The sequence below is a fragment of the Orycteropus afer genome, unplaced genomic scaffold (genome assembly GCF_000298275.1).
Source record: "Orycteropus afer afer isolate SDZICR_OR568_19922 unplaced genomic scaffold, OryAfe1.0 scaffold00694, whole genome shotgun sequence".
NCBI classification, from domain to species: domain Eukaryota; kingdom Metazoa; phylum Chordata; class Mammalia; order Tubulidentata; family Orycteropodidae; genus Orycteropus; species Orycteropus afer.
The window spans coordinates 162,707-181,958 of record NW_006922281.1 but is presented as its reverse complement, the minus strand read 5'-3'; the positions used below and the strand labels follow the sequence as shown (position 1 = coordinate 181,958).

General features: G+C 49.6%; 2 protein-coding genes across 2 annotated transcripts in view; both read right to left on the bottom strand.

The window, feature by feature from the left end:
- Positions 1-12,833, bottom strand: part of ZNF132 (zinc finger protein 132) — a 20,734-nt gene extending 7,901 nt beyond the window's left edge. The window contains exons 1-4 of the mRNA XM_042783138.1: positions 12,780-12,833; positions 3,297-3,427; positions 3,121-3,181; positions 1,390-1,558 (exon numbers count right to left, since the gene is read on the bottom strand). Coding sequence (XP_042639072.1) covers positions 1,390-1,558; positions 3,121-3,181; positions 3,297-3,427; positions 12,780-12,833 — 415 coding nt within the window. The remainder of the gene's footprint in view (positions 1-1,389; positions 1,559-3,120; positions 3,182-3,296; positions 3,428-12,779) is intronic.
- Positions 12,834-12,934: 101 nt separating this feature from the next.
- Positions 12,935-18,123, bottom strand: LOC103211095 (zinc finger protein 154-like). Its single transcript, XM_042783137.1, has 5 exons — positions 18,088-18,123; positions 15,867-15,993; positions 15,228-15,350; positions 13,715-14,013; positions 12,935-13,633 (listed from the first exon to the last, which is right to left on the bottom strand). Exons 1-5 carry the CDS (start codon positions 18,121-18,123, stop codon positions 12,935-12,937), a joined length of 1,284 nt encoding a protein of 427 aa, XP_042639071.1.
- Between the last annotated feature and the right edge of the window lie 1,129 nt (positions 18,124-19,252).

The window sequence follows — 19,252 nt, the reverse complement described above, 5'->3', positions numbered from 1 at the left end:
CAAAGAAAAATTATAAACCTTCACATCACAATAGTAAAGAGGACAAGCACAAATACTCAGCATATACTAAAACAACAGCAACAACGAGAATGATAACACAATTCATAAACAAAAAAAAAAAAGGGGACCAGGTTTGCTGGTTTGATAGAGCCTGGTGGAACCACTGAGACTATGGTCCCTAGCTGCCGTTCAGGTCTGTAATTGAACCCACACCTGTGGCTTCTGGCCAAAGAAAAGACAGGCGTAAGAGCTGAACATTGTGGTAGTTATGTTTGTGTGTCAACTTGGCTGAGCCTGGTTGAGTGGCTGGGCAGCTGGTGGTAATTATTCCCCATGAGACTGGCAATCAACTCCATGGTGGGATCTAACACAAGCAGATGAGTAGCTGCCTTTGGGATGTGGTGTGCTTCCTTTTTATAAGGAGAAGCTTCGGGAATGGTCTCTAGCCTATGGCACGCATGGACCCTGCATATAACCATGTCATTGACCTTGGGACTTACAATGGACTTAAGTTAATAGCCTGCTATGTGGTTTGGTAACATCGGGACTGTGCCTTTTTACTTGTCAACCTTGGGGTTTCTCAGTCTCAGTAGCCAGCAGCTGTCTGAGTGAAGAAATGCCTCTAACTCCAGTGGGCCAGGAGCAGGAGTCAGAGCTGGATCCCAGCTCCTAGAGCCTGGTACTTTGAACTGGGACTTAAAGCCTCCAAATTGTAAGAATAAATTCCTGTTTGTTAAGGCCATACCATTTGTGGTATAGTCTTGTCAGAGCAACACTAGGTAACCAGAACAAACATGTACCTGAGGTAGATACACTCCTTGGAGAGAACAATCATGGGAGAAAGAAAGGCTGTTTATGCATAGGGAGACAGCTCAGGAGGCAGGAGTGCATGGAGGGATGGACTCAAGGAAGAAGTAACTATTGGGAGGAAGTGGGAGGGGAGCTGTTACGGGGTGGGGTGGTGGTGGTTAATTGTAGTCAATGTCATGAGACAATGTGTGTGTGAACTGCTCTATGGAAAGTGAATTTGCTCTGTAAACTTTCACCTAAATCACAATTCAAATATAAAAAAAAAAAAGTGTTTCATGGAGAAAGGGGAAGAACCTTAGCAGGGAGGGGCCGTGGCCCTACACAGAGCCACACAGGTCAATTCAGGTGATCTAGCTTGGTGGGATCTGTTAGGCAGACTGGAGGTACCTGATTCCTTACCTTTGCTCACAAGGTCTTTGGACAACAGCCATTAGGACTATTCATGTGGTCCAGCCCTGGCACCCACAGCACCTAGGCAGCAGCATCTGTGGTCCTACTTTGGGATGCACACACATTCCATGGGCAAAAAGCTAGGGCAGAGGATTGTCACCATGATGGGGTAGAGTATAAGAGACTTACCCAGGGAGGTCATGAGCTTAAAGTTCTCTAGCATCACCTCACAGTACAGGTGCCTCTGGGCTGCATCAAGGAGCTCCCACTCCTCCCGGGTGAAGTACACAGCCACATCCTCAAAGGTCACTGGGCTTGGCAACGATGGAACAGCTGAACCAGGGAGACAATAGGTAGGCTAAAAAACAAACCCAAGAAGTCAAATCAATACATTTGGGCCCTTGACCAGTGACACTCAGGTCTTGCCACGTCTACCTTGGTCAGTTCCTCTTCTCATGCCCCTCACTCTGTGCGCCCCACACTTACTCAAAGCTCTTTCTCCTCCCCACATTCCCACCTCAGAAAAGATAACAGGCCTTGGCATCAATGGTAGTGTCCTTCTCTCTTCATAGTCCTACTGGTCACTCACTGCATCCAGGCCAACCAAAGCCAGAGAAACAATAGGCAGGTAGCCAGATGGACACAGCATCCCACCTGCTCCTGCTGGCCAATTTCCCTTGTGTCCCCAAATAATACCTCCCAAACACAAGAACACTTGGGCTTATCCTTCTGTCCTAAGGCAGAAGTACCAGGCTCCTGGGCCTATTAGTCCACACACTCCCACCTTGTACCTGTCACTCTTTGGAATATATCATCCTCACTTACATCCCCAGTAAGGCTCTCCTCACTGACTGAAAGCTCTCCTCACTGACTGAAACCAGTGCTATTTCCCCCAACCTGGCACCTGGATGGGAATAGATAGTAGACTGGATTACCCCCAATTATTTCCCCCACCCTGGTTAAGACAGATAATTAGATAAGATCCCAGGGGAATAAGTAAATTGGATTACCCCCAACCATTTTCCCAACCCAGGCAAATGAGTTCCTTAAAGAATTGAATGGAAAAAATTCCTTCCTGCAGATGATGGACTTGCTAAAAGTATTTTAGAAATAACTTGTAAATTAACTCTGGCCAGGGACAATAGAAATGTTTTAGGAACAACTTATAAATGAACTCTGGCCCAAGGACTTAAGGAAACAAAAGTTAATTGCTGACCCTCTCCCCTCTACCCAAGCCCCTATCAGCTGATAAGAAACTAGTGACTCCTATTTCATGTTCACACCTCAAATTCCTCAACCTTTTGTGAATATGCACAACTCCCTCTCCTGAAACCTACAAAAAACTGTTTAGATGAGGGAGTTAAGATCTGGGTACTAACTATTCCTAACTCCTTGCACTGCTGCTTTGCAATAAATAATTTTCTCTCCTCGGTGGGCAAACTGTTTTGGCCTGACTGTGCACAGGGCAGGGACCCCGCGTTTGGTCCGATAACATGACCATGCCACAGGCATCTCTGTATATCCCCATGTGGCACTGTGCACATAGCACATCCGACAAAGGCAAAGCTTCATGGCATCAAACCTGAGGACCAGCTCCTCAGCCTGCCCCCTGCTCTGTGTTTCCACCAAATATAACGGACACGCGGTCCCCGGAACACTCCCACCTGTTCCTCACCTCCAGGGACTTTGCACATGTCCCTATACCCTGGACACCCTTCCAGGCCTAATCCCATAGGATTCCATAAATGAGGACCGCTCCGTGTAACGCCTGGCCCAGATTCTAAACGCTCTCAAGGCCCAGAATCACGGGATATGGGCGGTCAAGGAGACGCAGGGCACCATCATCCCCTGTCTTGGGGCTTCAGGATCACGAGGGCGACGGGATCCAGCAGGCGAGGGCTTGGGGCACCCTCCACTCACCTGTGCGGGGTCCATCAGCGATGCTGCCAGCCCCATCGGAACCTCTGGACCGGGCGGGCCGCTGAGGGCGGGGAAGACCCAGACCCGCAAAGCAGGCCCAACAGAAAGCCCTCTCCTCACTGGGTAGGTGGCGCGGGCCGACTCCCGCACTCCCGACTTGAGCTTTCCCGGCGTACAATGCGCCCAGAACCAGGAAGGCTACGGTGACTGAGAGCGGGTACGGAGGCCGGGAGATTCGCGGCACCTTTTCTGCAGCCGGGAAACCGAGGCTCACGGAGGCGCAGCCGTTCGCCGGGAATCGCTGAGCCTACACAGGCACGGTGAGGGGCCTGGCCTTGTGCCCCGTTCCCTTCTCTTCCGTCCTTGCAGCCCCCGGGAAGGCGGCCCTGGCCGGAGGGTCGGTTCCCGTGGCCGTGTGAGGGCTCCCTCACAAACCGCAAAATAAGGACGGCCAGGACGACGGCGGAAGTCCCACCCCACGCGCTGCTGTCCTCGCTGAAACGCCCCTGGTCCGAGTCTTGATTGTGACAGTATTTCCTCCAGCCCTTTGAGGTGCTGCTTGGTGGTTGCCAAGGTGATCGCGACGGGCGAGAAACGGTGGAGGAGAAGCGAACTACATTACCCGAAAGGCCCCTCGCCGCGTGTAGACATTGGCATTGGCCAATGAGAGCAGGAGAGGTTTTCCGCCCGGGCCACGCCGGCGGGGGTGGGACTTCGGTGCGTCCTTCTCTGACCATTATTTTAGCAGCTCGCTGTTCTGTCTACAAACTGTGGAGAGACTGGGTCGCCGGCTCAGGCCGGGCCAGGCTGGCGTCTCAGGAGGTTCTCCGGACGCGTTCTGGAACAGTGTGTGTGGGGAGATGGCCCTGTAGCGCTTTCCGGGCTCACAGCGCGGGAGTGTCGCTGGGGTCCCCTCAAAAGTCCATCCGTGCCCTTCAGGTGCTCTGGAGTTGTAACCCTTGGCGTTGCGTCTACTTTACAAGCAGGAAACGGAGATTCAGAAAACAAGGCCATTCTGAAGTTACCCAGCCAATGGCGGCGGGGCTGTGGCCTTGATACGTGAGCCGGTCGGGTTACCACTTGGAAAGGAAGGGCGCCTCGGGCCCTAACCGACTAGGCTCTGAACCTCAGCTCCTGAGGCCCCGACTGAGCAGCGCCTGCCTGGGGTCTCGGTGTTCAGAATTGTGGGGCGTATACAGGCGCCATTTCAGAATCCAGTATGATGAGATGTGGAGGATGTTACCGGCAGAGGGATCTCCGTGTACAAAGGCTTCACCTAAAACGGCTTTCAACGGTGTGATAATGCATACATAGGCAGTTGACTTATCTCTGATGTTGGAGGCGTGATTACCCGCTGGAGTGAGTTCAGAACCGAGCGCGGACGTTTTCAGGGAGACTGGCCATCAGGGGCCCCAACAGCACCTGACTCAGAGGGCACAGTAACAAAGCATGGAGCCTGTCTTGGTCCAGTGGTGGCCCACTTTGTATTTCTACCTTATTCCCCCCGGGAAAGGTGAAAGACTCTGTGTTCTGAATCTTCCAGCGTGGACCTCACCTGGGGAAGGGACTAGTTGGCCTAAGACCCTATCGTGTCTGGAAGCCACGTTGCCTCTGGTCCAGGGGCTGTCTACCCCCAGCAATGTTGTTCTCTTGAACATGGTCAGAAGTTAAATCCTCTGGAGGTACCCTGATAGCATGTCACCTACTAGTATTCCTACAAGGATCTGGTGAGTATCCTAAGTGGGTAAGGAAAGACTGGATGTGAGAAATAGGATGTGGGGGAGCCTGCAAGCTCCTTTGTTGAGTGGGTCTGTGCAGGATGAGGGCGTGCAACATCTAGAGGGCTATAGACCCCCGTGTCTCCCACAGCTCTGTGCATTCCTGCCGTCTTCCAGTCGGCTGGGTACTTTTGGCTCCCATCTGTGGTCAGGAACTCCGGGACTGTGAGAAGAGAAAGCTCAGTCCTTTCCTTTTTTTTAAGTTTTATTGAGGTATAATTTACACCCACTCTAAGTGTACAATTTAATGATTTTCAGTAGTGTTACAGAGTTGTGCAGTCGTCACCCCATCACAGTTCCACTGCCCTCCCAAATTTATCTGAGTGCAAAAAGGGCACGAGGTCATCATCCTCTAAGCTCTTCCAGCCTCATGAGAGGGAAAGAGAATTGCTCAGCAGCCCAAGGTTTATTCCTGTGAGGCTAGACATGCTGCCACCCTCCAGCCTTTATCAATTCTGACATCAGCCATCCTTCCCATGGCACTGACTACTTCTCTGCTGCATTCAAAAATTCATTGCAATGGCCATACAGACTCACAGGCAACACTCACAATTATGGGATTTATTATGGAAGTTACAGGTTTAAATTCAGGTTCAGGAACACATTCAGGATAAAATTCTTTGATTAGGACAGTCTCTCATGCTGTGTCCACAGACATGCCTTCCTATAGTCCTTGGCCTCTTGGCCTGGCCTCTTTGGCTAGGGCGAGTGTTATAAAGCTCTTTGAGCTCTGCTGATAGATGGACCCCATTCTGCCAACAAGCTTTCTGCTCAAAGCCACTCAGCTCTGTCACTCCATAGACCTGCAAGTCTGCCACTCTGTTTCATGCTGGTCTCTTGGTTCTGCTGCTGCTGCTGCCACCATCTCTCTGCCACCTGAACAGGGCTCTTGGGTCCAAGGACGCACTTCTCTTTCTTGATAGTAGTGAGGGCCCCATTTTCCTCCTCTGGGAGAGCTCATTTCAAGCCTAGTGAAATGATAGAACTGACCAGTTCCCATACTAGGGTTCCATATACCTTATTTCCATGGACCCACCCCCACAAGGGTGCCATCCATATACCTTACATTACTAACAAGCTATCCAATCCCCTTGGTGGGCCACAAGCACCTTACATTTGTATAGTTGCACCCAGTCACCTGGTGGGTGCCACAAAGACCATGTCTAGCAGAGCTATCCAAGTAATTGACTGCATCACACTGGACTTGTTTGCAGCTGAAACTTCTTCTTAGGCAACCAGTAACCTACTTTCTGTCTCTCTAGATTTGTCTTTTCTGGACATTTCACGTCAGTGGGATTGTACAATCTGTGGTCTTTTGTGACTAGCTTCTATCACATGTTGTTGTTGTTGTTGTTTGCCATCAAGTCGGATCTATCACATAGCACAATGTTTTTAAGTTTCATGCATGTTGTATCAGTACTTTGCTTCTTTTCATTGCTGAATGGTATCCCGTTGTATGGATACACAGTTAACTCTCATCATTCATGGTAGTTACATTTGATAAAATTGCTGTCAGTAGTGAGTTAGGAAACACCGGACCACTACTTAGAGGAAATACAGGCATAGGTTCATAACATTCTTGTCAGCTGATTAATAGGTAACTTTGTTTCATCTGGGTTTCTGTTTAAAGACCTCTTTTTCAGTCTGTATTGTTGGTTCATTAACATTGAATTCATGGGCAACCGCACTTCTCTGACACACTTTCTTCAAGGCACACCACAGCCCCTTCACACTTAGAACTCTAGACAGCAGTTCAGCACTCTGCTTGGGGGCCACTTTTCACCAGTGAGATCCCTAACAAAAAGCACAAAAATGTAAAAAACATGGTACCAAGTAGAATGCCAAAAGGCCACTTGTTTATAGTATGAGAGCTCAGACTAGAAGGCAGAGTGTCTCCTGGATAGAGTAGGAGAAAAATGTGGAACAAAACTCAGAATCAAAAAGACCAGGCTTAGTGGTCTGGTAGAGACTGATGAATTTCTGAGACTATGACCCTTAGACACCCTTCAAGCTTGAAATTGAACTCACCATTTTGGCTCAATTTTCAGCTAAATTATAAGCCCATAAGGTGAATGATAACATGAGGGAGGTATGTACTCCTTAGAACAGTCAACCACAGGAGAAATCAAAAGGGCAGTATTTGCCCACAGATAAAGCTCAGAAGGCAGGAAGGAATAGGACAGAAGGATGAAGGGAAATAGTAAACACAGGGAGGGAGTAGGAAGAGTGCTGTTAACACTGTGGGATTGCAATCAGTGTCACAAAGCAAAATGTGTATGAATTGTTGAATGGAAAACCAATTTGCTTAGTAAAACTTTCGCCCGAATTAAAAAATAAAGGCAGAGTGTCACCTTGGTCAGCTTCAGCTGGGAACATGGACATCAGGCGACTCAAATTTTTCATTGCTGGGGAAGCTTAATTCAAACAAAAGCTCCTGCCAACCCACACAGACTCTTCACTAAAGCAGAAGAATATTCTATTAGTAAGCATTAAACCAGAATGTGAGGTGCATCACAGGCAATCCAATCCGCTCACGAGTTTGCAGAGACAGAAAGGAATTTCTCCTTTGTGTTGCCAAGCAGATGCAACTCATTTCACATGTTGTCATAATAAAGAACTCCTCTTCAAGTAAGAGCACATCTTGTCATGTATCCTTCATCCTGCATTCACCCCGAAACAGCCATGTGTGCTAATTGTCTTTATCCAAAGGGAAAAAGTAAAATTCCGTATTACCAGGTTGGGCACTGGGAGTTAGGCTTTTGTCTTCCCCAGGAAGCTGGCGGGAGGAGTGTGTCTTCCTTGATTGCTTACATTCCAGGTCCCTGATGAAACCCTCCAGGTTTTAAAATTGGCCAGAGGCTTTCTGACTTTAAAAAGATTCACATATACTTCAAAGCAGCGGAGAAAGAGCTTCCAAGTTCCCTAAAGTAAATGCTTTAAAAGAGGGAAGGGGAAGTGGCTCCCCTTTTTTTCAACAAGGAGAATGAAGCTGCTTTCTTTTCCTGAATGTGTGTGTGTTCTTACGCTATGTCCAGGAATCACCACCAGGGCAGCATGAGAATTGGTTTTGGAGTTGCAAATCTTAGTGAGCAGTGAATCCACAAGTTCAGAATCCACAGACAGTGAGGAGTGAGTACCACATTTTGTTTGTCCATCACCATTTGATGAGTTTTTGGATGGTTCCCGGTTGGTTTTTGGCTGTTATGGTTATGCTCTCAAGATTCACTGATAAATCTTCATGTGAACATGTTTTCATTTCTCTTGGGTTTTAATTTTCATTTTCCTAATGAATCAAATGATGTTGGGCATCTTTTCATGTGCTTATTAACCTCTGTGTATCTTCTTTGATGAAATCTCTATTCATGTTTTGCCCATTTAAATTGAGTTGTACAAATCATTTATATATTTGGGGTTCAAATTCTTTATCAGACACATGCTGTATTACACAATGGAATACTATGCAACACTAATGAATAATGTAGAATCTACAAAACACCACATAATATGGATGAACTTGGAGGACATTATGCTGAGGGAAATGTCAATGACAGACATGCTGTATTTTCTTCCAGTTTGTGGCTTGTCAATACACATTTTAGGATCAGCTTGTCAATTTCTACCAAAAAATTCAGCTGGGTATGATACCACTGGCACTATGCCCTCCCTGGATGCCTGGACACCAAGCCTGACCCCAGCCAGAAACTAGTTTGTTCCTGGAGACGTTGTGTCTCGGGCATTCTGACCACCCTAGTCCCCGGTCTATTTAGATTTAACTCCCAGTCTGCTGACTGCCCACTGCACTTGAGACCTGGCCCTTCCAACCCTCCTCAGGCTTTCACTACACCCAGGACCCCCTTGGAACTCCCGCTCCAACCCAAGGTTGCAGTCGGTTTTGATGCCCCTGTGAAAATTTGTTAAGTACTCAGAATTTTTTTAAGATTATCATCTAAGAGTTAGGTGAACGGTGGACACAAGACCACAGCGCCTTCCAGAGTGGGGCTGACTCTGCTGTCAGTGATTTGCCATCTGGCCTGCCTATGGGGATAGAGTGTGCTGTCCTTTGCTTCTTGCTTCCCTCTGCTGAAATCCCAACCTGAAACAGGGTTGGGAAGGCCCTCCACACTTCACCCCGATTTCACGAGCCCACTTAGACCCCCTCTGCCACAAAGGATGTCTCTGTTCTTAAAAGACCCAAGCTGACTGCCTCCAGGGCTCTGTTCACACACTACTCAGTATTGGGCTTGTTCCCTTCCCCATCTTGTTACCTGGGAAAATTCATATTCATCAGTCAAAGTAATGGCCAGGACGTTAATGAAATAACAGCAGTGAATATTTATTGCTTTCTGAGTACCAGTTCTGGGTGTAAACACTTAATTCATTTGATCCTCCCTACGACCATATGAGTCAAGGACTAGAGTTGATACAGTGGTAAGAGCATGGCTCCTGCACCTGTACTGATGGTTCTAATTCTAGCTCCAATATTCACTCATCAGACTAAATAGCTTGCCTATAGGGTAGACTCTTAGACCCTTGTCACTGCTGACAGGCAGCAGACAATTCACACTGGCAGAAGCACAGCAGATGCAGGAAAGCCTACAGCTGGTTCTGACACCAGCCAACACGAGTGTTCAAAACTGCTAAGGAGTACTGCAAATGTGGGAACCTTCAGCCAAGAGGTAGTCAGTGCTGCACATTTGTCTGACACCACGATTCACATCAGAGAAAGGCATGTGATCCAGACGTACCTGTGACAGCTGCTATGACCTTGTCAGTATAAAAAGACTGACATTTGAGAGCAGCCCTAGAGAGGAGCATTTCTGAGACAGCCAGATGTAAAGGAACTCTGGTGGCATAGTGGGTAAAGCATTTGGCTGCTAACCAGAAGTTCGGCAGTTCAAACCTACCAGCTGCTCCGTGGGAGGAAAATGAGGCAGTCTACTCCCATAAAGATTAATAGCCTTGGGAACCCGATGGGGGTCGCTGGGAGTCAGAGTTGACTTGATGGCAGTGAGTTTGGATTTTGGTTGTTGGCCACATGGCATCTCAGGGACCAGAACACCTTCACTGAGGAAACAGCCTGAGTGTCATGTATGTGGGAAAGCTTCCAGGGACTTTGTTGTATTTTCTGACTGGGTGAGAGACCTGGGAAGTTACCAGGCCTGTCACAGAACTGTCTTCAATCCACCTGTTGGGATGTTCAAATCATGGTGCTTTCATGCCCTTGAGAGCACTCAAGCACTGCAGTCCCTTGGCTTCCTCTTTCCAATGTCCAGGTTAGGATGGACATGATGGGCATAACCCAAGGGGCTATGGATAGGGAAGGGATCCTGAGTGGGAGTCTGATGATGAATTCTGGAGGTTTCTTCATCATAGATACTGCCAAGTTTGCATATCACACCTGTGATGGATTTGATGAGCCTTATGTATTAGTTTTTCATGGCTGCTGTAACAAATTACCACAAACTCGGTGGTTTACAACATGAATTTATTATCTTTCAGTTCTGTAGGTTAGAAGTTTGACATGAGTTTCACTGGGCTAAAATCAAGGGATGTGCTCCTTTCTAGAGACTCTAAGGGAGTCTGTTCCTTGCCCTCCCCAGTCTCTATAAGCTGCCCATTCATAGGCTCCTTCCTCCGTCTTCGGAGCCAGCGGTAGGTCGAGCTCTCACTTCACATCAACCTGATCTCCTTTCCTGCCTCCCCCTTCTGCTTTATGGACCCCTGTGATTACAGTGGGGCCACCTCAATGATCCAGAACAATCCCTCCCTCTCAAGTTCCGTAACTTAATCCCATCTGCAAAGCCCTTTTGCCATGTAACATATCCTCAAGGCCTGAGGATTAGAACATGCCTATTTTTCTGCCTCATATACTCTCAATCAGTCAATCCTCAAACCGCTTTGGACTGATACCTGTCAAAAACCAAACCCTTTGCCTTCAAGTTAATTATGATTCATAGTGACCCTGTAGGACTGAGTAAAATTGCCCCAGAGGGTTTCCAAGGTTGTAATCTTTATGGATGCAGATTGCCGGGTTGGGCATCCATTCCCATGGAGTGGTTGGTGGATTTGAGCCAGTGACTTTTTGGTTAGCAACCATGTGTTTAACTGCTGCACTACCAGGGTTCCTTGTCTTCTTTTAAACCTTACTATATCTTTTGGAATCATTTTATCATGTAGGGTGGATTGAAGGGTGATGGTATTTGAGGGTCTCTCTAGTTTGTCTGACTCAAAGTGAACTCTGGGCATCAGGGCATGACTCTCTTCCACTTATGCTGCTACACGGTCTCTTGTTAAACTATGTGGCCTAAAAACTGTGAGCCATGGACTCCACTCATTTTGAGGAAGGGTTCTATTAGTCTAAGACTGTCAAGTTGCCTGGAAGCAAATTATTGCTAGAGGATGTATAAAGCTCCCCATAAGTGCTGAGGAGAAACTGTCTTCTGGGGTCAAGTCAGAGTCATGACCCAAGAGTCAGGTGTCCCCAAATGTGAGACCTACAGTGGCCAGGCAAGTACCTAAGATGAATAAAGAAATACTGGATATGAGGTAATAAGGACAGAGAGAGACTGTGGGAAACTAGAGGGACATGCCTCAACCACATAGGCAGCTATACTGCTCCAGTGCCAACCAGGAGGGATGCAGTGTGATGTCACTGGATGTGGAATTGAACACAAGTGACTCTTGTGGGGAGTATAACCTTGCTCAAGCACGCTACTAGACATAACTCCTCTTGTATGCCACAGCCCCCTCACTCCCTGTGACTTCAAGCCCAGTATTTCTATATTGACAATTCTGACTTGGCCTCTGTAGATCTTATAGGCAGTGATGCCTGCCTATGGATTCTCAACTTCAGGGGCAAATCCCAGGAGACAGCTACCACACAACACTGCTAAGGACTCCCAGAATTCCCTGGGGACAAGGGACTCAACTCCTACTGCTGCAGGAACTATCGGAGACTGCCACACCAAATACTCAATTCTTGGGGTAAGCTCTGAGTCCTGGCATTCGGGACACAAGATTGGCCTACAGAGAACTTCAGTCTTTCCCAAGGAGGCTTTGGGCTGCAAAGAAGTTAGGTTAAACTAGGGAGCTCTGGTAGCATAGTGGCTAAGACACTTGCCTGCTAACCAGACGGCTGGCGGTTCAAACCCACCAGCCACTCCTCGGAAGGAAGGTTGGGCAATCCTACTTCCGTAGTGATACTGCCTCGGAAACCCAAGGAGGGGTCGCTATGAGTCGGGTTTGACTCAACGGCACATAACAACAACAACAACAAGGCTGAAAGCTGTTCCCCATCATCCTGCTGTCTCCTATGAGGCACATGAACTGCACACCCCCACTCCCTTTACCCACTTCACACTGGCAGAGCCCGATTCTTAACCCCTCCCTACGCACAATGGATGGAGTCCCTGGGATTAAAGATTGCTTATACAATAAGGCTTTTATTATCACAAACTGTGGAGCAGTGTAAGGCAGGCAGTTCCAAGGCTAGGTGATTTGGTGGCCTGACGTACCCACTGCTGGTATCATGTATACACTCAACGATGCCCGTGAAGAGGGGAATCCTCTGGGAGTCATCAGAGGACTCCAATTCAGATTTTCATGGACAGAACCAGGTCAGGGCAATATCACTGAGACAGAGGAAAGTTGAGAAATAAAATCACTGCAGATGGCTCATATTACTCATGGTTTCCTCCAGAACCAGTGAGCAAGCACAGAGGTCTGCCTTCCCTGAGTACTGTGAGAGAAAAACATACACTGAAGACCTGCCAGCTGGTAGGGTGACATGGCATCTGCCATAGGCACTGGCAGTGACATATCTGATAAAGGACCTGGGCAGGTTAGGAAGTATACCGTTGCTCCTGAAAGCTTCTCACCTACCTGGCACTCAAGGACAATTTCTCCAGTGAGGTTTTGGGATGTACAGGTTTCCATTTTTGGGTGATGGCATCTTCACAGAGGATCCTCTCATAGAACTTTTCTCAGGAGTGAGTTCTTTTGTGCTGAACTAAGAGAAAGCCACAGCTTTCCCACATTCACTGCACTGCTATGGCCCTTGTCTGGTGTGATCTTTCTGGTACTGAATGAGGCTGAAAGCCTTTCCCATGTTCACTGTACTCGTAAGAATTTTTTCCAGTGTGAACTTTTTGGTGCTTAGAAAGGTTAGAGCTGTAGCGGAAAGCTTTACCGCATTTGTTGCACTCATAAGGCCTTTCTCTGGTGTGAACTCTCTGGTGCTGACTGAGGATAGAACTTTCACTAAAAGCCTTCCCACACTGGCCACATTCATAAGGCCTTTTTCCAGTGTGAACTTTCCGGTGCTTAGCAAGGTTAGAGCTATAGCTAAAGGCTTTCCCACATTCACTGCATTCGTAAGGCCTTTCTCTGGTGTGAACTTTCTGGTGCTGAATAAGGGCAGAGCTTTGACTGAAGGCCTTCCCACATTCTGAACATTCATAAGGTTTTTCTCCAGTATGTATTCGCTGGTGTGGAACGAGGTTGGAGGGACAGCTGAAGGCCTTCCCACATTGGTTACACTTGTAAGGTCTTTCTCCAGTATGAATCCTTTGATGCAAAACAAGTTTGGAGGTTTGGCGGAAGACTTTCCCACATTCACTGCACTCATAAGGCCTTTCTGTGTTGTGAACTTTCTGGTGCCGAGCAAGATGGGAGCTGTTAATGAAAGCTTTTCCACACTCACTGCACTCGTAAAGCCTCTCTCCAGTGTGTATTTTCTGGTGCTGAACAAAGCTGGAGATACAACTAAAGACTCTGCGGCACTGTCTGCACTCGTAAGGCCTTTCTGTGTTGTGAACTTTCTGGTGCCGAACAACATGGAAGTTGCGAGTGAAGGCTTTGCCACACTGGCTGCATTCATAAGGTCTTTCTCCAGTGTGAATTCTCTGGTGCTGACTAAGTGAGTGCTTACGGGTGAAGGCTTTCCCACATTCACTGCACTTATAATGTGTTTTTCCAGTGTGAGCTTTCTCATGCATCCTCAGTAGAGACAGGTGACTGTAGGCCTTTCCACATTCCTTACACACACGGGATGTTTCTCCAGCATTAGACTTTTGGGGAATAGTAAGGGCTGATTTCTCCTCGAAGGCATTTCTACCTGTCAGGCACCTACAGGGTCGCTCTTCACAGTGAGTTATCAGGTGGTCAAGGAGAGCAAAGGCCTTTAAGAAGACCTTCCCGCAGTTGCCGCATTTGAAGTGCTTCTGTCCAGGGTGGTCTCCCTGCTCCTGCCCAAGACTAGAGCTGTTTGGGAAGACCTCCTCATATTCAGTGCTCCTGGACGGCTTCCCCTCACTGTGGGTGGCTTGGTTCTGGAGGAGGTCATGGCTGTCCTGGACATTCTGACCAAATTCCCTGCATGGGAAGGGCTTCTCTGACAAGGGGACACTGAAGCTCTTCATAGATAAGGACCTATCCCTGTGCCATCTGAAGGGTTGCTCTCCACTGTGCTCCTTCTGGTGCTGGTGAAGGTGTGCAGTGATCTGGAAGCCTCGCCCACATGTTTCACATGTGTATGTTTGCTGCCTGGGGTGTGTTCCCTGGTGCTCAGCCAGGTACCAAATGTCTTTCAAGACTGGGTCACAACTGTTACAGATTCTGGTCTTCTGGGGGCAAGACCCTTTCTCAGGGGTCCCAAACTTGAACACTCCTGTAGAAACACCATGCTCAGGTGGGGCCTCTTCTCCATGCCCACAACCTAAAAGCAGAGAAATGCTGGTGAGGTGTATGTAGATTCTGTTGAGAGAGGGGCACCCCTTCACAAACATGTGTCTGACAAACTCTGGAATGAGTTGGTGGGATCAAGTCAGGATGATGAAGGGCTGAGCCCAGGCAAGCCACAGAATGAGGGAGCCTTCACCAGGTTTGAGAACACAGGGGTTCAGGCTGAGAGGAGAGGCTGGGTCTCTAACTATTCCATTTTCAGAAAGAGCAGACACAGGCATGTTCCAAGAAGTCTGTCAGGAAAAGGGACTCAAGAGTCATGTATACAAGCCCAGGAAAATTCCAGTCACAGCTTGGTAACTGATGCATAAAGTGTGCATCTCATAACACAATGAGTTAGGGCCAGTGTGGGGAAGCCCTGCAAAAGGAGCACAGGAAGGAGGAAAGGGTGAGAAATAGAGGCCAGGGAGGGAGAGCCATCCAGGGGCTGGAAGTCAGAATAGAAATGGAAAGAAGGTAGAGTGTCCCAAAAGGGACAGAAACACCGGGAGTAAGATGTGGCTGCTGGCCCAGCAACAAAATACAAGTAGACACAGACACAGCATAGGTATGATACCTGATGTCACCTTCTCTCCTGCTCCCACTCACCAGGGCCAGGCCCCCTCTGGGCCACTCTTGTTGTGGCTAGAGACACGTCCACCCTATCAGGCATCCAGGGCTCTTTGTCACGCTCCAGCTGGGCAATCACACAGGACTTGGAAGATGCAAGTCCTGAGGGAAAGACAGGATAGGTGAATATCCAGCCCTCGTTCAGGGCAACCCACCCTGTGCCAGACCAAAGGGAGCTCATGCCATCTTTGCAACCAGGAAGAAAACTCCCTATTACAAAATAAGCCTCTGAGGAACATCTCTCAGGAAAAGTGCAGTGGTGCTGACAGTGACCATGTTGGTGCCTACAGTTCCTAGCAGCCAGGCTCCCAGAAACATCTGACTGAAAAAGGGGGCAGCACCTGGTCACAGAGGTGCCATCAATCTGGACAGACTCAGGCAGCCTGACTGAGACTCCTGACCCCTGAACCCTTCTCACAAGGCTTGAGACAGGGTGTGTTGAGCGTCTCACGAAGAGGGGTAGGTTGTGCATGCAACCCAGCCCTGCACACACACACAGCGACTTGGAAGGACATAAGACCTGTGTTCTGGCTATGGGATGGGGGAAGAGTGTCCCCTGGGCAAAACAGGAAGGGCAGAGCCTAGGACAGAAGACTAAGGTGGGTGTGAGGGCCTTACCCAGTGAGGCCACAAGTGAAAAGTTCTCCAGCATCACATCTCGGTACAGGTGCCTCTGAGCCTCATCAAGGAGCCCCCACTCCTTCCAGGAGAAGTACACAGCTACGTCCTCAAAGGTCACCCGACCCTGCCGTGATGGGGACAGCTAAGTGACTGGACCAAAGGGCAGCAGCAAAATGGACAAAAACAGTGCACAAATGAACCCACGCAAGCCCTTGGCCCAGAACCCAGCATCCCACCACCTCTCTGAAGGGAATGTCTCCTCCTCCATGACCCCAGACCACTGACCGCCCCCCCCCCAAACACACTCCAGCTCACCCTCCTCCCCAAGCTCCAGGGTCATTGGTGCTGTTCTTTTCTCCAATGATCCCTGTGTCTGTCTGTCAGCAGCAAAAGGCTGGTGGGCAGACAGACACCATACAAGCTCTTGGCTTGGCATGTAGGCCCCCACCCCTCCTGCCAGTTAATTCCCTGGCCACCCCCAGATTGTGCTCCCAAGACACAACCAAACTCCCTCTCTCCATGCACATCACTCTTCAGACTGTGTATCTCCACACACCCTTGCCCATGGCCACACATGGGCATTTCCAGGGCCGCCTCATGTGCCATTCTGCAAATCGTGTCCAGAGCTTGGAGGCTTGGTAAGGGTATCCAGGATCCCATCCTGCCCTAGTCCTGCCCCAAACCTCCAAAAGCCCCACCTGCCAGAAACAGTGCCCAGCCCTTCACAGTTTCCCTAGCTGGCCCTATGCTTAGTCTCAACCCTCAGCCACGCAGAACCACACACACATCTGTGATACCCCCCAGGCCTCTCTGCCTTTCCACGTGCTGTCCCCTCATCAGCTTCTGCATTCCTCTCTCTTTCTGATGCACTTGCAAAGCCAAGCCCTGTCATCTTCCACCCCAGGCTTGGGACTCCCAGCTGATCCTATCTTCCACCAGCCTGACTGAAACCACTAGACCTACAGAGTCCTGCTGAGAAAGGACAGTGAGTCAGTGTTGTTAGTTGGCTCTGAGTCTTGGCAACATTACGTATAAGAGAATGAAGTGGTGCCTGTTACTGCACCATCGTCATGACTGTTGGTATGTTTGGGTCCATTGTGAACCAGTAGGTGGTGAATAAGCACAACCCAACACCACTGTCACCTTACCTCCAGTATCTCCATATCACTGATGTCAGGCCTCACCCCAGAGAGCCTTAGCTACCTGCTGGACCCTCCTCCTCCCCAATACACCTTCCCTTGTGATTGCTTCTTTTCATCTGATTTTATGACACTCACAAATGTGCCCTGGGCCTAGGCCAGCCAGTCAGTCCCAGGCCACCCCCACAGGGCATCTGTTGCTGTGACATAACGATGCCCCCTTCTAAATCCAGACTTTAGCTTCATCTCAGTCCATAGGCTGGCTGCCAGCAAACCCTTCTGCAGAACTCAAGACTTGTGTGTCCAGCTCCCGAATACCTCTACTCAGAGATCCCTGGGACTTCTCCGAGTCAACAGGGTCAAAACCTGCCTCCTGAACGTCTCTAAAACCAGGTCCACCCACTGACCTCCCATCTCAGTCCATGGCACTTCTACCTAGTTGCTGAAGCCAAAAACCATGAGGTCATCCCTGAAATAACTCTCTTGGCCTCCACATCATAAAATCAGTTGAACAAATCCAGAGCCCTGCCACTACTACCAGCTCTGCATTCTACCACTTTGGCCAGCCACTGTCACTACTCACCTGGCCTACTGTAGTAGCATCCTTGTCAGCCTCCCTTCTTCATCTGCCAAATCCCCAACACTGAAGCCAGAGGAAGCCTGCTAATACCTGAGTCAGATCACCTCCCCTGTCTGCTCCAAACCTTCCATGGTTCCCACCTCAGAACAGAGGCTCAGCTCCTCAAGCTGCCATTCCAGGACTGACTCCTGCTTTCTGCTCTGTCTCCACCAGACTTAATGGAAACCTCCAGCTCCTAGCTCAGCTTGATGCACTGCACATCCTGGTCCATGTGTTTCCACAGCTCCTCCCATTGGATTCCAGACATGCGACTCTTCCACTCAACTTCCAACGGGGATAGGGGTTGTGGGCCTGGAGTAATCTCTGTCCCCAGTAGCAAGGACAGGGCAGCAAAGTGGGAGGGGGAGAAGAGAGCTGGGACAAAACCCTCCACTATATGGGCACTCCGAGTCCACGTGGGTGGAGGTCCGAGTAGGGGTCTGGGGCACCCTCCACTCACCTGAGCCGGGCCCGTCACTGCTGTTGCCGCCGCCATCTAAAGCTGTAGGAGGTACAGGGACCAGGGTGGATACTGCTGGCTTAGCCGTCCCCACCCCGTCCTTGTCCGGGAAGGTGACCACGGGCTGACTGCCTTGCGCTGTGCCTCAGAATGCGCCGTGTAAAATGAGGCCCCAAACGCTGCTGATCGCGGGGACATGCGGAGACGCTGGAGCGATGCGGCCCCAAAGGACAATCTCGTTACCGGGGGTCAGGGATCGATTAAGAGCGCGGACGTGGGTCTCATCCTCCTTACTGTCACTCTCGGCTCAATTACTAGGAGGCGTCTGGAAGGGGCCCGGGATCCCAAGGGCGCTGTGCAACGACCGGTCAAGAGCAAAATGAACGTCAACAATGGCTACGTCGGAAGCCCCGCCCCCGCCGACGTACCACACAACACACGCCCTTTCTAGGGCTATCATTGGCTCAGCGCCCGCCGCCGACCTACAAAGTCTTCTGGGTAATGCAGTTTTTGCTTAAGATCCGGCAGGCCCTTCTCGTTTCCTATGGCAACGACCAAGCTGCACCGCGAGAGGCCTTGGGACAAGTTGTCTTCAGACAGACCGCCAGGGACGGGACTTAGCTTCTTCTTAAAGTGGTCGCGCCCAGATCTCCGCGTATTGCTGCCAGAGGGACTGTGTGGATGGTATAGGCAACCAGGATTACTGAACTCGCTCACGGAGCCCGTGGCTGGGAGGCAGCCCTCAGTTCTCCCATCAAAACAACGTCCCAACCACGTCCAACCAGTTTTCCCCCTCAGCCCTGCAATTTTTAGTGAAGTTTTTTTTCTTGGGGCCTCTGATTTTTTACACGCTGTCGACGAAACTGACAGGCCCTTGCTGCACTTCTGACTCCCAAAATTCGGTCACACCCAGCAATTCTGTCAAGTTCCCCTCCCTCTGCCCAAGCCTGTTTCCAGACGCCTTCATTACTGACCCCCATTCACCACCCTCGCAGGACCTCTCTGCCTTTGGGCTGCTCTGCTCGCTTGGCTGAGTTTTCCCTTACACCACCGGGAGTGTCCACAAGGCGTGCTAAGGCCACATGACACCAAATCTGAGAAGAACCCCTCCATTCAACACTCTGTGGTCACTACTCCCCAGTCTCAGTCCCAACAAATCTCCCCT

Coding starts and splice junctions, on each gene's coding strand:
- LOC103211095 (XM_042783137.1), bottom strand. CDS start 18,123: ATGGCGGCGGCAACAGCAGTGACGGGCCCGGCTCAG. Junction 15,994..18,087: donor CAGTGACGGGCCCGGCTCAG/GTGAGTGGAGGG, acceptor CCATCACGGCAG/GGTCGGGTGACCTTTGAGGA. Junction 13,634..13,714: donor ATGTTGTTCGGCACCAGAAA/GTTCACAACACA, acceptor GTTCAGCACCAG/AAAATACACACTGGAGAGAG.